This window comes from Hyperolius riggenbachi, chromosome 1 (genome assembly GCF_040937935.1).
Source record: "Hyperolius riggenbachi isolate aHypRig1 chromosome 1, aHypRig1.pri, whole genome shotgun sequence".
Classification (NCBI taxonomy): Eukaryota; Metazoa; Chordata; class Amphibia; order Anura; family Hyperoliidae; genus Hyperolius; species Hyperolius riggenbachi.
The window spans coordinates 582,379,595-582,397,648 of NC_090646.1; the positions used below are offsets into that span (position 1 = coordinate 582,379,595).

The window sequence follows — 18,054 nt, forward strand, 5'->3', positions numbered from 1 at the left end:
GTAATACTACCTGTAGTACTATTAAGGATACTGTGCTTGCAGAGTACTCTTTTTAGTGAACAGCATTGTGTTCTAGTACAGGGTGGAACACATAACTGTCCCTGATATAGACAGATGCCGACCGTCCCGTCGTGCCTATTACTGGCACCCTGCTGTCTACCCTACTCTGTGTGTAGTCCTGAGATATATTGAAGCCTGTGTTGCCTGCATTTGCTGGCATGTGAGTGTTTCCTAGGCGACATTGGCTTCATTAAAGCCAGAGAGGGGACTCACAGCAGGGAACTAGTAACAGGTGCGCAGGGATAGGCTGTCCAGCATCTGCCTATATACTTGCATTGGTGGCAGGTAGCCGGAGCCGGTTTTATGTGCACTACCCTGTACTATCGTCAACTCTACATACAGATTTCCTGCAGGTCTGTTGTGATTTCACTGAGAATATGTAATGTGGAACGCAAAGGCGTTCCTAACCTTCAAACATGGTACAGGTAGTGCATGAAGAATGTGCAATAGAGTGTTCTCCCCAGAAATTTTTTCCAGCCGGGTGGCATGAAAAATTAGCCGGGTGGGGCGTCATGACAGAATGCAGGGCCGGCGCTTCTCTGCACAACTCTGTTTACAGCAGAGGAGGAGGAGAGCCGATGACAGCCGGGTACTCATCAAAACTAGCCGGGTGGAGCACCCGGCTAAAAGAGCCCAGGGAGAACACTGTGAGAACTATTCCCCTATTTTTCCTTGGACATTTGATTTAACTGCCCATAGCTCTCATGAGTTCGATCACTTAACTTTGGTGCTTTCAAGGAACCTCTCTGCTCTTTAACAATATGAAAAATACATGTGTATTAAAATGGAGGGGATGGTAGCAGTTGGAGGTACCATAAACTGAGGAGTTTTTAGAGTAGGGGTTTGCAAATTAAAGTGGTTGCTATTTTAACAAGCATAAATGCTCTTAACAAATGAGGTTCTGGGTTATAGGCACAGTATAACTCCCAACTAGACAATCTGAAGACCAGTGTCACTAACGTCGCATAACTAGATATGATGGCAGCTGACCAGCGAGAGCAATTTGAGGGGAGAAGGCACAGAAACCATTTACAACTCAGGGCTGTCTCCATACGCATTTGCACATAGGTTCACTTTGAAGATAGAATGCCAAATGGCAGCCTCCAAAGCAGTCTAATGGCAAGTCTGTTTAGTTGTCATAGAAAGGTGTGACTTGCTGAATGTTAGTGGTGCAAAGTGTTGTAATCCAGAGCTAACTATTCTCCAGTCTCAACCGTGTCAGATAATTAGAACAATAAAGAAATATGCACCAACAATACTTCCTAGATTGGATAATACGTCATGCATTCATTTTGTTCAACCACAGGGAGCTTTCGGAGCTCTTCAGAAAATCTGTGAAGATTCTGCTGAAATTCTAGACAGTGATGTGTTGGAAAGGCCGCTTAATGTTATGATTCCAAAGTTTTTACAGTTCTTCAAACACAGTAGTCCAAAAATAAGGTAAGGGTAACACTTGCCTAATCTTCCCCTGTCTTTCTCACACATTGTTTGTAAATTACTTTGTTGTGACCTCATGTTCTCCTGGCAGCTTTCTGACACTTCTGAGTAGTCTTGTAACCATGTACTGGATGATTGGGGGGGGGGGGGGGCGCGCTATCCATGTAATGATTCCTGTGAATTTTATAAAGGAAAAGCAGAAAATCCTATTCTAGACAGTGGCCATCTTGCCAAGCTAATGCTGACATCATATCCTCACTGACTCTTGTTCCCCCCCCCTCCCTTCTCTTGCTCATTGTGTATTCATTAGCTGCCCTCCTCCCAGAGTCTTCAGACACTCCCACTGAGGTGTATACTAACAACTGCACTGTCTTTTTATTTTATTTAATTTTTATTTTTTTTATTATTTAAACATCCAATCACTGAGTCACCTCAGCCTTGCTTGTAAACACAAATAATCAGAGCAGCAGCTAGGCAGGGAAATAAATGGAAGAGGAGGAATATATTATAGATAAAAAGAACTCCCAGCATTCAACTGTTTGGCACTAGGGCCAGTGCTCCTATAGTATGTGATGACTACAAACCATAACAGCAGAAAAAGTTTTGAATGCAGGATTTAGCATCTTTATCACTTAATACAATCAGATAAGTTGCTGTTGAAATTTTGATTTTTATGGTGACCATACCGCTTTAAAGGGAACCTGAAGTGAGTGATATGAAGGCTGACTTTTTTTTTCCCTTTTAAACAATGCCAGTTGCCTGGCAGTCCTGCTTTTCCTCAGCCTCTAATACTTTGAGCCACAGACCCTGAACAGACGTGCACATCGGAAGTTTTGGTCAAAAATCTGACAAGATTAGCTGCATAGCTTGTTTCAGGCGTGAGATTCAGACATGATGCCAGAATGATAGGACAGTCAAGACAACTGGTATTGTTTTACAGGAAATAAACATGGCAGTCTCCATATACCTCTCACCTCAGGTTGCCTTTAACTCTCTGCCATCAGGAGTCCCACCTTCTGTCTACTGCTTGCTGTCTTTAGGTCACACATGTCATTCTCCAGCCCGCGGGTCAAGTCTGGCCTTCAGAGCCAATAAATTTAACCCTTAAGTAGTTTCCCCACTTTGCAATATGTTTGGCCAACTCTACACCACCAAATAAGCTATATTGGAGGTGAAGCCCTAGAACACCAGGGAAGCCATATGGAGGAGGTAGGGAACTGTATAGGGGAGGGTGGGGGCCTCTAGACACCAGGGAACTGTATAGAGGAAGGAGGACCACTAGACACCAGTGGACTGTATAGTGGTTGGAGGGGGGACATTAGAAACCTAGGAATAAGGGAGGAAAGTGGCCAGTCGACATTGAGGTTGGCCTGCGACTAGGTCCCAGTGTACAATTTCAACAAAACTTAGGCATGAGGATTTTCCTTTAGTGTGCAATCTGGTCTGTGTAGCTCCAATATATTCAGGCAGCTCTGAGATCCACTTGCAACAACATGTAAAAACAAAGAAGGAGCGCTCTGAAACTTCCGGCAGTTAAAGGCTGGTATACCATATAGAATAGCTCTCTCCTCGTAATGATGCTGCTGGCAGAACCTACACAGCCGGTAAGCGTTTGCTTCCTGCTTGTGGAAGCCGGAGACAGGGCTATCTGCGATATCCTGGAACTCCACGGAGTGCAGGTGACGTCACTTCCTGATATTCACTATAGCAACCCGGCATGCCGCTCGTATGCAGACATAAGCGGTGAATCCACCGCTTATGTCTGCATACGAGTGGCATGCCGGGTTGCTATAGTGAATATCAGGAAGTGACGTCACCTGTACTCCGTGGAGTTCCAGGATATCGCATATAGCCCTGTCCCTGGCTTCCATAAGGGGACATAAACGCTGACCGGCTGTGTAGGTTCTGCCAGCCGCATCATTATGAGGTGAGAGCTGTCCTATATGGTATACCAGCCTTTAACTGCCGGAAGTTTCAGAGCGCTCCTTCTTTGTTTTTACATAGTGTACAATTTCGGCACACTGACACCCCTGCTTTAGGTAGACAACCCATAACATCACTTCTATTTACAACTGCGAGCATGGGTTGGAGGGGTTCTAGGCCTTAATGACCAGGTCTCTATATCTGAACAGTCTAGTAGATCTAATCACTTTTGGTGCACCTTATAGGTCAACAAATAACTGTATTAATATTTGTAGAATAGTTATGCTTTAACCACTTCAGGATTCTGCGTACGCTTAACTACGCCCCTAAATCCTGAAGTGGATAGCATGGAAACGGCCGCTCGTATGAGCGGCCGTTCCATGTCAGTTCACGGAGGGTGTCTCCGTGAACACCCTGCGAGCCGCCGATCGCAGCTCGCAGGGTAAATGTAAACACGGGGAAGATCTTCCCCGGTGTTTACATATATACGGCGCTGCGCAGCAGCAGCGCCGTAGAGGAGATCGGCGATCCCCGGCCTCTGATTGGCCGGGGATCGCCGCCATCTGATAGGCTAAAGCCTATCCTATCCGGCGCAGGACGGCTTTCCGTCCTGCGCCGCACACAGGGGACGGGAGAGGGAGGGAAGGAGGCAGAGGGAGGACTAGTGCTGCGGAGGGGGGCTTTGAGGAGCCCCCCCCCCCCCCCCGCTAGGCACAGCAGCGCGGCGGCGATCAGACCCCCCCAGCAGGACATCCCCCTAGTGGGGAAAAAAGGGGGGAGGTCTGATCGCCCTGCCTGATTTCTGATCTGTGCTGCGGGCTGACGAGCCCCCGCAGCACAGATCAGCCAAACCACCCGGAATCCGGAAGTGGTTAATGCCGTTTCCAAACCCTGTCCTAAAGGCCCACCTATAGTGCATATTTTATGGAAAACCACAGAGGTAGTTAACAAGCACTAATTACCCCACCTGTGAACTTTTTATTTATTTTATGAACATGTGTGGTTTCCTGCAAAACAGTTAGGTTTGCACGAGTCGGGGCTGGGAAGCGCTGCTTGGGAGTACTGAATGTTAATAGTTAGATAATGCCATGCTCATGCAGTTGTAGAGTTTCTGCCTTTCTGCCCCTCTTGTTTTATTTTCGGTAAATCTATTACTTTTACAGCTTTAAATTCATGACTGCCTTGTTTCTTTCGACATAGGTCGCATGCGGTTGCCTGTGTCAACCAGTTTATCATTGGGAGAACACAAGCTCTAATGCAGCACATTGATTCCTTTATAGAGGTAAGGATTTTCCTGAATAAACCTAATTGCATGGATTGATGCCTCACCTGTCTTCTACTATATTGCATTGTATATTTTTCCAGTAGCAGTGCAGCGCGCCTGCATCGATTGTCAAAAATCCAGTGACCTACTTCCTGCCCAGCAGGGAGCATGTCACAGGGGAGATGGGGAGGTGTTGTCGGAGTTGGGGAGATGCCCTGCTGGGGCTGTATTATATACACACACACACACACACACACGAAATGGTGTGGTGTGATTGTCCTGCAGCGGTGCACTCATGGCACAGGAAAATCACACCTCACGTGTGTGAAACTAGCCTAAAGCAAACCTGAGCTGAAAAGTAAGAGTCAAAATAGACACACACATCATACTTGCCTCTCGTGTAGTCTGCACATTAATCTCTCTCTCTCCTCCCCACGTCCTTTTGTGTCCCGTTAACCAGTAATATTGCCCACTTAAGCCATAGGGAAATGTGGACGTTACTGCAACAGGTGTGTGTTCTTCACCAAGCGAAACCTGATGGATGTGGGTGCAAACTTTGCCTGATTGGCTCAATTAAGAGGCATTGCTCATGCAAATTTGCATTTGCTTTTCGCCAAACATGGACATTACTTTGCACATTAGTTGTCCTTTCAGTTATAACTGACAGGAACTGATATAATGAAAAAGGGTCCTAAGGCTTTCAGCTTCTGGAGAGACAAGTCTGACTAGATCTAGTCAGAACTAGAGGGAATCGTTGTAAGAAGAACATGGTGAGCTTCTGAGAGGCACTGACAGCGAGTGTCACGCCTTTCCATGTACAGCATATCAACAAATCATCCAACAATCTGAGCGGCTTTGCATGTAGACGGGATGCAGAGTTTGCCTGATCAGACACTGAAAAGTGCTTAAAGCGGAACTGAAACATGATGAAAAAAACAAGTTTCACTTACCTGGGGCTTCTGCCAGCCCCCTGCAGCCAACCCGTTCCCACGCAGCCACTCACTGATGCTCTGGTCCCACGCCGTGGCTCACTTTCACTTTGTGCAGTTCAGGGGAACTGTGCACCTCCTCGTTCACGTTCCCGTAGCCAGACGCGTACTGTGCAGGCGCAGTAGAGATTTTCTCGTACTGTGCCTGTGCAAGGGTGCTCCTGGCTACAGGAACGTGTACTAGGACACACGTGGCCAGGGCGCAATGGAGGTCAACTTAAAAGTCGACCTCCATTACGGGAAAAAAAAGGTGAGTGAGGCGGGGGAACCGAGGATCGGCCCAAGACTACGCAGGCACAGGTCGGCTACAGGGGGCTGCCAGAAGCCCCAGGTAAGTGAAACTTTTTTTTTTTTTATATCAGTTTTCAGTTTTGCTTTGAGAACTCCTTGTTCAGCCTTCTCAACCGCTTCAAAAAGAAGTGAAAACATTTTTTTAACCATTTTAGTAACTTTTTTTTTTTCATGACACAATTGTTACGGTCACTGAAGATTTATCACACTGGGACTTTTAGAGCAGAGGGAGAATTTGATGGGGCCAATTGAGTGCTGGTAACAAGTATATAAATTTAAGTTTGTCAGTCTTCACGGTCTTAATCGCAAATCTTATGTGATGACTCCGAAATGTGAGGAAAGCAAGAGAATGATACTGCATTAGCAGAACAAAGCAGACTTTTATGGCAGTGTTCTGACTCTTATACAGTCCTTGTAGGGAGCTGCTGTTTTGTAGCTGTATGCAGTTATAGAATTGAGTTGTTACAAGGCGCAGCGTGAGAAGACAGCATTCAGCTTGGATAGTAATTTGTGTCCCTTACATCCCACTTCTGTGCAGTAGGCTCGTCTGACTCATGTGGCTGACAATTATGTTGGAAGCTGCAGATATTGACACCAGCAGTACATTCATTCTTGAAGTATTGGAATGCAATGCAGCTGAAATGCTATAAATATGCCTGCTGATGGTTTGCCCAGTTGATGCTGCTGGCTTCTCTGTATCCCATGGAGGGAGAACAGTAAAAAAATAAAACTTGAAAATGCTCTCATTTAAAGGGTACCTGTAGGGGGAAAACTGCCCAATTTATATACTTGCCTCTATAGAGGGAAGCCTCTGGATATTCCCTCTCCACCTTGCTGTTTCTGTGCTGGCACCCCTTAAACTTTGACAAGGGCTTGCTGACTGAGCACTGTGCAGATATCTTGCGCCTGCTCAGTAGCACAGTCTCGGGCTCGGCTTTCTCCCCTGATCCTTAGCGGCTCCATGCTACTGTGCAGGCGCAATCCTTCGTGTACAGGAGCGCAGCCGCAAGCTTTCACAGGGTCCGGCCACAAGCTGTGGTATGGAGGAGCATCCAGAGGCATCACATTTCACTCCATTAAACTCAGGTTTTCTTTAAAATGTTTTCTTTATTTTAACCTCCCAGGCGTTCAATTTCCCTAGGATTTCTGTGCAATAAGCAAGGGTCTAGTATACAGTGCAGAAGAGTATTAACGTGTATTCAGGTCAATACTGTTCACAGCATGTTTTGTATTGACATATATAACCGTCAATACCGCTAGGGAGATTAAACAAAGTCAGGATTTGATATTCCAGGAGGGTTTCAGCAGGCTTCTACCTTTGGCCAGGTGCAGATTGATTTCCAGGTGTACCTTCAACTCCTCCTTTTACAGGATGAAAAGAAAGCTAAAGATGAATCCTTGTTTAGAGAGCTTCTTTACTATACAGAGGAAGTTTGATGTGATTATCACATTTGACTTCACAAGGAATTGTGAGTGATCTGAGTTTGTGAACATTTATAGCCCTGAATACAGGGGCCTCCAGGCTGACGGAAACCTCTGCTGACACCCAGTTCTGACTGTACATGCTGAGATTTGGCAGCCACAATTGTAATTTGAAGTTTAACAGGGAAGTGTTTTAAGCCTGGATTTGGTTGCCAGCAGAAGTGTCTGTCACAGTTGTTTATGCTGCTTTACCAAATTTGACAACATTGCCAATATTTGGAGGTATAAAAAACAAAAACAAAAAAAGGTGTTAGAATTCAGTTTGCATTGCAAGCAATATAGGGTTGGGGGAGTAAATAAGCATTGACTTTTTTTTTTCCTTTTTTTTTTTTTTTTCTTGTATTGTGTGGTTTATTTTTGTTAGAGGACCATTTAAGCAAAAAAAAAAAAAAAAAAAAAGTAAGCAGTTAAAATCTGACAGAGCCGACAGTTTTAGACTAGTCCTTCTCCTCATGGGGGATTCTCATGGTTTTCTTTGTTTTCAAAAGCCTTTGCTGAATGACTTTTGCCAAGTCTAGCTGACTGAATAGTGTGAAAGTGAGTAGGGAGGCTGGCTGGTATCTTACTATTTTGAAAGTTAAACTGCTGTTCAGGCTTATCGGTCCCAGGCCACCTGGATCCTCCGCTAGGCAGTTTGGTAATTCCACCAGTTGGCTCAGGTGCTGTCCGGCCGATTTGTTCCCTCGCTGCGCTCCTGGGGCATGCGCACGGCCGGCTGCACATGTGCAGTGCGCCTCGATTCACGGAGTTCACAGGGCACCTAGCAGAACATCCAGGCTGATGGAGTCATTAAGGGGAGCTTCAGACAGAGCAGAAAATTCAAAATCCGAATCCCTAGTGAGTACAGTTATCACCCACTTACATTACAGGGAATCGGACAGAAACATTCACTTTCCATTCTGACATCAGTCTAACCGCAATGGCTTGTGTGTCTGCGGTAACAGCTTGTCAGGTATCTCGCTGCTTTGTCTAACTGTTGAGCTCACTGTCAGGCTGGAGATTTTCAACAAGGTAGTTTGTTGTACTTACAGCTGAAAAAGGTAAAGGAGGACGGCGGCGAGGGAACGATTAGGCTCAATGGAGCCCCATGTATAAATTATTTTAAATTTTTTTTTAATTCTAGCTTTAAAATTAGTGGAGACCTCTTATAGCTGCTACATGTAGAGATTGGATTCTGGGACCCAACAATGGTGCTGTTGCAGAGAGAGAGAGCTATTTGGTTGTGTGTTTTATAACTGTGACACTTGTTTTGTGAGGCTAGATTCACAGTGGGACGTTGCATTTTGATGCCACGTTAAAGTCGCACCGCAAGCTTACAACGCAACGCGCCCAAAAAGTGGCAACGCAGCGTTACCGTCGCATACAGCAGATACAGTAAAAAATACAGGCAATGAAAAGTATGCTTCCAAGTCAGTACTGAGCATGTGCAAACAGTCTAACGCAGCTAATAACGTGTATAACGCACTGCAATGCAACGTGTGCACTGTGAACAGCGCATTGATTTTTCATTGCAGTGAGTTATTCTGCGTTAAATGTTGTTTTAACGCGCGACTTTAACGTCCCACTGTGAACTTAGCCTGAAATTCACGAAGGGTGGACTTGGGGAAAAAAAGTTGTTTTTTGCACTTACCCAAAGAAAGTCTAGATCGCCCTGAAAACTGTTATGACTTTGATGGTGTTAGTAATAGAAAAGTTATTGCTGCATCACTAGTGACAGCTGAAATGTAAGGGGAAACCCCCAGAATGTGAAGTGGTTAACGAGCAGGAATTTAGTTTCTTATAAATGCTCATGTGGTGCTTTTGAGAGCCGACACCAAACTGAGAGCCCTTTCTATTGTAGTCAGTGAAAGCATGTATTGCTCAGCCATTAAAAACTTCCTGCTGGCTGCTAGATTGGGCTGACTGGCTCCCGAATGCTTCACTAATGTGTCTGCCCTGCGCTTTCTTCTTTCATGCAGCAGATTTATGGTACAGTTTTAATAAAATAAAAATGTGAAAGTTTTTTACTGTTAGTAGTTTTGATGAATTAATAATCCTCCTCTGAATTGCAGAACTTGTTTGCGTTGGCCACGGATGATGAGCCCGAGGTTCGGAAGAATGTTTGCAGAGCACTTGTTATGCTGCTTGAAGTCCGGATGGACTGCCTGTTTCCGCACATACACAGTATAGTGGAGGTTGGTTCTGGTTTTACTGCACTTTTTACTGTTGTAAAATGTTTTTTATTTATTTTTTATTTGATTTGCTGAAAAGCTTAGCTGTTCTGGATTTAGTCATTTTTATGAAAACTGATATATTCCCTGCCTGTGAATTCACACTAATTTTCATGCAGCTCAAATCCTCTTTCAGAGTGTTTCAGGCAAGTGCTGCAGATTCTGCTGTCATTCTAATTGGTTGCATCGTGGAATAAAATTGGCTCCTGACCGAGATTCAGAGGCTCTGCTGTCATTGTGACAGCAGAGCAAGCTGGTGCAGCGACGGAACACAATTTCAATCTATGTCCTGTCTGCGCCTCACCGCAACCAGCAGGATGTATATTTCAATTATTTTGGTCTGGAAGTGGTTAAATGTCATAATTCATGTAGAACTTTCGGTGTGAAGCAAGCACCCAGGAGAGGAATGTCAGGTGTGCTATGACTCCCAGTGTCTCTGTACTCGTCAATAACTGGGGCCGGCTGGAGTGTCGACACCCGGAGCGAGTGTCGGGCCGGCTCTTCCTGGTTAATGCGTCATTAACCAGGAAGAGCAGGCCCGACACCCGACCCGGGTGTCGCCGGTAACGGGGGCCGGCGGAGGCACAAGGAGAGGAGTCAGGACGACGCCGGAGGACCTCGCCGCCTATGGTGAGCTGGAAGAAGCCCCAGGTAAGTGTAATCTTTTCATTTCACGCACTGCTCGGGATCCCTTTAAGTGTGGCTATTTTGAAGCCAAACCTGATGTCCTTTCCTCCCTAATGCTTCATACACACTTGAGATAAGTCTTTGGAAAATGCAAGATCACAGACCAATTTTACCCCCTTCCGTGTAGTATGAGAGCCATACTCTACACAGTCTATTCTATGGAGCTGCACTCCCCATCAGATAAAATCTTTGCAAGATGCTGCACACAAAGATGCCCGTACACATTCAAAAGATCATTATCTGCAAAAGATCTGTTCCTGCAAAAGATCCATTCCTGCAAAATGCATTCATAGTCTATGAGATCTGCAGATCCTAATACACACCTTGTTTAACAGACTTCATCTGCATATCTGGCAATCATCTGCAGATCTGAAAATCCATCCTGGTGGATCTGATCTGCAGATGATTGTCTGTTAAACAAGGTGTGTATGATGATCTGCAGATCTCATAGACTATGAATGCATTGTGCAGGAATGGATCTATTGCAGGAAGAGATCTTTTGCAGATAATAATCTTTTGAATGTGTACGGGCATCTTTGTGTGCAGCATCTTGCAAAGATTTTATCTGATGTGGAGTGCAGCTCCATAGAATAGACTGTGTAGAGTATGGCTCTCATACTACATGGAAGGGGGTAAAATTGGTCTGTGATCTTGCATTTTCCAAAGACTTTTATCTCAAGTGTGTATGAAGCATTAGTCTCCTCTGCCTGATTTGCCCGTCCTTCACTATAGAAAGTGCGTTGCCTCAGCATGAGAAATATTGGCCAATCGGAGAGGAACAGAGGTGTGGGAGGGGAAAACAGGAGGGAAAGAGCCTTCAGCCAATCAGGCTGCTTTATTTCAGTCTGAGGGGGAAGTACAGAAGCAAAAAAGGAAAACCCAGCATGCCCTGCAACTTCCTTTTTTTTTGTACCAAATTTTGTACCAAACTGGGGAATGATCATTTATCAGCAAGAAAAGTAATAGTGATTTTAACTTTTGGATTGCCTGGTTAGCATCCTTATTACTTGTTTACCAGATAAAAATAAAGAATTGATTTTTTATTTTATGCCCGACAGTTACTCTTTTTTTTTTTTAAGGCATGTTAATGACCTGTATTTATGCTTGCAAAATAAATCTATGTATCCCTTTTAATGTTGCATGTATAGAGCTGTCTTGTAAGAAAACAGGATTGAAGGCTGCACAGCTTAAAAGCTTACTCTTATTCTTTAAGTTAGCCAATAAATGGTATCCTTCTGATTCAAAACATTTTGCTTTTACTGATGGCTAACACTGTACACCACCTTACTGCTAGTGTCTAAGAACGGTGCATACTGGCAGGTGTTAGTGAAACAAACACATAATTGCTGTGCAGATTGCAAGATAATGTTATATACAGACTTCAGTCAGTGATGACCACAGTGGCGAGGAATTATAATGCTCATTAAGGGAACTGTGGTTTTGGGCTACTTGGGAACCGATAGGTCACAGACTTCTTTCCTGCAGCACCAGCATAGCATCATTGGAAATGGGTTAGTAAAACTATCTTGACATTTTATTAGAAATTGCTCTCTAGGAATATTCATGAACGCCAGTCTGATTTGACTTGGGCTCTGGATTATGCAGCCTTGTGTGTGTAGATTACAATTTTGAAACCTCACGGTTTTTCTTTAAACGGTAATATAGAAATAAGAATAATTCATGTATGCCAAGGTTTCCAATATATTTTTCTCCCTTTTTGCCCACAGTATATGCTGCTGAGAACACAGGATCCTGATGAAAATGTTGCCTTAGAGGCTTGTGAATTTTGGCTGACACTTGCGGAGCAGCCCATCTGCAAAGAAGTTTTATGCAGGCATCTTGCGAAGTAAGTCCCAGTGTTTTTGTGCCGTCATCTTATCCCCCCTTTTGAAAATGTTGAACATTTAAAGAGGAACTGTCGCGATAATTTTAAAATTTAAAATGCATACAAATAAGAAGTACATTTCTCCCAGAGTGAGGCATACATTACTTTTTTCCTATGTTCCTGTCACTTACAATTAGAGGTAGAAATCTGACATTACCGACAGATTTTGGACTAGTCCATCTTCTCATAGGGGGATTCTCTGGGTTTTCTATATTTTTGAAAGCACTTAATGAATGGCAATTGCTCCGTCCAACTGCCAAAATAGTGTGCAGCGAGCAGGGAGGCTGTCCAGCATCTTTGTATAAATCTTTTTCAGGAAATGTGTAAAGAATAAAGGCTATGGAGAGATGGACTAGCCCAAAACCTGTCGGTAATGTCAGATTTCTACTACCTTCTGTAAGTGACAGCAACATAGGAGAGAAGTAATTTATGGCTCATTTTACTCTGGGAGAAATGTACTTCTTATTTGTATGTTTTAAATTGTAAGATTTTCATGACCGTTCCTCTTTAAAGGGTGAAACAATGCAAAATTTATAGGTAGATTTGGTGGGTTGAATTGCCAAGGTAGGTAAAATGGAAATCCTCTTAGGGCTGGTTCACACTACAAGCTTTTTATTTATTTATTTTTGCGTTTGTGGTTTGAAAAGCTCTTGCTAATGTTAGGGCTTTTTTTAAGCGGGCTTCTTTCAAATACTTTTCCGCAGGGATACAGAAAAGCATTTGATGATGGACATTTTTTACCTTTGCAGAGGGGCACGGAAGCGCATCGGTAAACAATCCTGAAAGCAAAGTGTTGCTTCTAGGATTGCCTAAGCGCCAGACAGATGGGAAAAATGTTAAACATTGAGCACCGTGGCTGTTATTTATCGCCCTCTAAACATCCGTGTGAACCAGCCCTAAGGGCCCTTTCACATGAGCAGCTGAACTGCGCGCTCAGTGAGCAGTTACCGGCAGCAGCAAGCAGTTGAGAGTTCGATAGTCTTTTCACTGCCTATCAACTGCTCGTGTGAAAGGACCCTTATGCTGTGTGTGTGAGTTTTAAAAACATCACATTGCTTATTTAAGAATATTCTTTATGTTGCATTAGCAAGAGCTTTTCAAAATTGCTGGTCACAGTAGCTGTCCCTTAGATATGCATGCTGCAGCTGGTGTTTCCTTTTGAACAATACCGGTTGCCTGGCTGTCCTGCTGATCTCTTTGGCTGCAGTAGTGGCTGAATCACACACCTGAAACAAGCATGCAGCTAATCCAGTCTGACCTCAGTCAGAGCACCTGATCTGCATGCTTGTTCGGGGGTTGTGGCTAAAAGAATTAGAGACACAGGATCAGCAGGAGAGTCAGGCAACTGGTATTATTTTAAAAGGAAAAATCCATATCCTCCTCAGTTTAGGTTCCCTTTAATGTCTAACTAAAATGCCAGTTTTGGATGCACTCACCTATTCAAGTGTGTAAGTAAATAAATGTAAGTTTACATTTATTGGTTTTAGGATGATTCATGAAAATACTACCAGGAAATGTTTAACGTTTGAGTCTTTTTTAATGATTTCTCCATCTCTTGATAGGTTAATACCAATATTGGTAAATGGGATGAAATACTCAGAAATAGATATCATCTTGCTGAAGGTGCGTGGCATAGCTTGTGCTCAGTTCTTTTTCAGCTTCTCATGCTGTGGGTGTTGATCGTCACACAATTTTGTTGCCTATGTAGGGAGACGTAGAGGAGGATGAAGCAGTTCCTGACAGTGAGCAGGATATCCGGCCCCGCTTTCACAGATCGCGGACAGTCGCTCAGCCTCATGAGGAGGATGGGATTGAGGAAGACGATGAGGATGATGACCTTGATGACGATGATGAGACGATATCTGACTGGAATATAAGTAAGTCGATGAATTTAAATATTATATATGAAGCATTAATGGCTCAATTTGATAATTGTTTTGTTTATGCTAACGGAAATATTTTGTCTCAGCATCCTTGGTAGTCATATTAGGACCTACTTAACCTCTTGCCGACCGTGTCACGCCGGTGGGGGTGGCCGCGGCGGCAGCCCCAGGACCGCCTAACACCAATTGGCGTAAAGTCCTGGGGCTCTGTTTTGCAGGAGATCGTGTGACACGGCTGTCCCCCTGGGGGACAAGAGAGCGATCGGCTCTCATAGGCAGAAGCCTATGACAGCCGATCGCCGTAATTGGCCGGCTGTGGGGAGGGAGGGAGCGAGGGAGGGAAGAGATGTAAAGGAAGAGGGTTTTTTTTTTAAAAAGCGACAACACAAATATTTATTAAAAAAAATAAACATGGGAGGAGCGATCAGACCCCACCAACAGAGAGCTCTGTTGGTGGGGAGAAAAGGAGGGGGGGGGGGGGGGGGAATCACTCGTGTGCTATGTTGTGCGGCCCTGCAGCTTGGCCTTAAAGCTGCAGTGGCCTTTTAAACTAAAAATTGCCTGGTCACTAGGGGGGTTTAGCCCTGCAGTCCTCAAGAGGTTAAAAAGGGTATCCTCTCCCTTCCCAAATACTACGTTTTCTCCTCCTCATACATTATCATTGCTTCTTTTTCTTATTTTTACTGTGATGGTCAAGAATGAGTCCTGAAGCTGACACATGTGGATGGAGTGATTCATATTAATTTAGCATATTGAGATATATCCACTACACTATCTAGCTGGAGAAAGAAAGAGGTTTTCCTTAAATGCAAAATTACTCTGGTATAACATGCAATTAAACTTCCTATTGCCCATATACCGGTAGTTATCCTACTTGTCTTTGCCCCAAAGTAATGTCATCTGTGGTTTAATAACAAAAACATTTTATGCCATCACAGTACTGCAAGTTCTGTCAGCAGCCATTTGCATTTTATGTCTTCTGAGCAACAACTTGAATTTCAGAAAGAAAAAATTAATTTGCTATCGATGCAGCTGTCACAATCCTCATTTGTTTTAGACAGAAGCCTTATAACTATGCCAACATATTCCATGGTGCTGTTTAAAAGTAAGAAACAAACATGGGGTACATAATAGCACATGGGGTAATTATAAGAGGCATTTCTTCTTTTCCCTTATACAATTCTCTTTCCCAATAAAGATATACTGTATATACTCCACTATAAGTCTAGAAATTTAGGTCTAACACACTAAATAAAAGTATAGGGGTCAACTTATATAAGGGTCACAGGTAACGCTGAGCACACTGAATAATGTATGTGCTATTAGTGACATTTGCATTTGCAGCAATTTACACAGTGGTAAGTGACGCAACGAAATTCCAAGAAAACACAAGTCTGCAAGTCCTGGCCACAACAATTAACAAGGGAAGGGGCGGGGGGAAAAGTGCTGGGATACAGAAAGGGAGTGAATAACTGCAGCACTTGGGTGCCTGGGGGAGTTATTGGCTGCTATTAAGGGACAGGAGAGGTAATGACTGAAATACTGTATGCAATGCAGTCATTCACCCCCCCCCCCCCCAAACCCTAAGTGCAGCCATTAACTTTGATGGGTAGACTTATACTTGAGTCAATAAACAAATTCAGCTTAAGAGGGTCGGCGTCGACTTATACGTGAGGTCGACTTATATTCGAGGGTATACAGTATATATTTTTTCCCAGAATCATTTTGCTGATTTTTATGCCAGAATCCTAGTTACATGTATTAAGTGCCAAACAACAAATGTATATTTTTTTTTCTTGTTTTTTTTAGTGAAAGTGATACATTTGCTAGTCAATAGCTTTTTTTACCTTCATTTTGTTGTGAATATGCTATATAGGCCTTATGCTAATCCACTCCTAACCTGGTTCTCTTTTCTTTCAGGGAAATGTTCAGCTGCAGCTCTGGATGTGCTTGCCAATGTATTCCGGGAAGAGCTTCTGCCACATATTTTACCTCTATTAAAAGAGCTTCTTTTCCATCCAGAATGGGTAGTCAAGGAGTCTGGAATCCTGGTTCTAGGAGCAATTGCAGAAGGTTATTTTTTGCTTTTCCATTTTTCTCTCTGCTTTTACAGAGTGATGTGACACTCAGGTCAGCTCATCTGGAATTAGGACCACAGTGGATTTCTTTTCTGCTTCTGTAGTTACATGTAGCGGCACATAACAGCCCATTTAGCAGACACACGGACACAGCTGAGCTAGATGAAAACTGTTGCTCAGGGCTTGCACTGTGGCTGCCTTGGAGAATCGGAATTTAGACCAAGTGGTTTTAACATTATGGGAGTGTTTTCACCTGTTTGTAGAATACAGGTATTCCCCAAATAACAAATAAGATAGGGACTGTAGGTTTGTTCTTAATCTGAATCTGTTCTTTGAAACACTTTGCCATCTCTGTCCTTTGTATCTCTTCTGTGTCCTCCTGTGTCCCTCTCTGTGTTACCTGTGTTCCCGTTACCTCAGCATACCGCTCTGTACCAACTCTGTCCCCACTATGTCCCTTTGCCTCCTTCTGTCACCCTTTGCGTCTTCTGTCCTAGTGACCCTAATATGCTAATTGGCTTACGTGAAATTTCATGAAATTATTTCATAATTACGATTTTGAAATTTCATAATTTCTTGCAATCCATTGAAACTTCCAGAAGGTCTCAGCTGGATCACAGTTTTGCTTTAACCACTTTACCCCCAGCGGTACGAATTTCTCCGCCCCTTTTTTCCCCCCTAAAAAACCAGGGACGGAGAAATCCGTACCTTCCGCGCTACCGCCGCTGTCCGCGCGCACCCGCCGCTCGTACACGCCGCCGCCCGCTTGCCCGGAGATCAATGAACGGGAAAATCCATTCCCGTTCGTTGATCTAGCCCCCACAATGATCTGCTGCTTCTTTCAGAAACAGCGAGATCATTGTAAGTCTCCCAGCCTCCTCCTGCTTCCTGTAAGCGTCCTTCCGGACGCTTACAGGTCGCATGTAAACAAACACTCTGTGGCCATCTTGTGGCCAAATAGTAAACTACACCCTAAAAGCATTTTACATATTCAAACATTACATTTACACAATAAATTAACTCATTACCTCCCACACTCCCCAATTTTTCTTTTTCTTTTGTAATTAAAAAAAAACAAAAAAAACACACAAAAAAAAAACAAATAGTTAGCTTAGGGACTAAAATTTTTAAATATTTATGTCAAGAGGGTATAACACTGTTACTTTATAAACTGCGGGCTTGTAATTAGGGATGGATGCAAAACTGAAAAAAATGCACCTTTATTTCCAAATAAAATATTGTCGCCAAACATTGTGATAGGGACATAATTTAAATGGTTTTATAACCGGGACAAATGGGTTAATACATTTCATGGGTTTTAATTACTGTAGCATGCTTTATTTAAAAACTATAATGGCCGAAAACTGAAAAAAAAAAATTTTCCCACATTTTTTCCTATTTCCCCATTAAAACACATTTAGAATAAAATAATTCTGCATAATGTCCTACCTAAAGAAAGCCTAATTGGTGGCGAAAAAAACAAGATATAGTTCATTTCATTGGGATAAGTAATAATAAAGTTATAGACGAATGAATGGAAGGAGTGCTGAAAGGTGAAAATTGCTCTGGTGGTCAGGGGGTAAAACCCCTCAGTGGTGAAGTGGTTAAAATGTATTAAATGTGTATGGGGAACCCACTATAGTAGTGTACCACAGAAAAAATGTAATTTTACCTAGTTAAAAAACATTTTTTTAATCCATCTCAAAAACTACAAGTTTTGTTTATTTATTTTTTTTTTTTTAAGTTCCCATTTTTGTGCCGTTTGTATTGGCAGATCGTTCGTAAATCGGGGACTAGTCGTATGTATTTGTTAAAACGTGTGCATTTTTGTACAGGGGTGGGAATAGCAAATTTGCAGTATATGA

General features: G+C 43.3%; 1 protein-coding gene across 2 annotated transcripts in view; it reads left to right on the top strand.

The window, feature by feature from the left end:
* The window catches only part of TNPO1 (transportin 1), a 105,566-nt gene that overhangs the window by 44,528 nt on the left and 42,984 nt on the right, over positions 1 to 18,054 (top strand). For both annotated transcript variants that reach the window (XM_068248249.1, XM_068248259.1), the window contains exons 5-11: positions 1,367 to 1,500; positions 4,621 to 4,702; positions 9,498 to 9,620; positions 12,071 to 12,189; positions 13,791 to 13,851; positions 13,937 to 14,105; positions 16,032 to 16,184. In XM_068248249.1, coding sequence (XP_068104350.1) covers positions 1,367 to 1,500; positions 4,621 to 4,702; positions 9,498 to 9,620; positions 12,071 to 12,189; positions 13,791 to 13,851; positions 13,937 to 14,105; positions 16,032 to 16,184 — 841 coding nt within the window. The remainder of the gene's footprint in view (positions 1 to 1,366; positions 1,501 to 4,620; positions 4,703 to 9,497; positions 9,621 to 12,070; positions 12,190 to 13,790; positions 13,852 to 13,936; positions 14,106 to 16,031; positions 16,185 to 18,054) is intronic.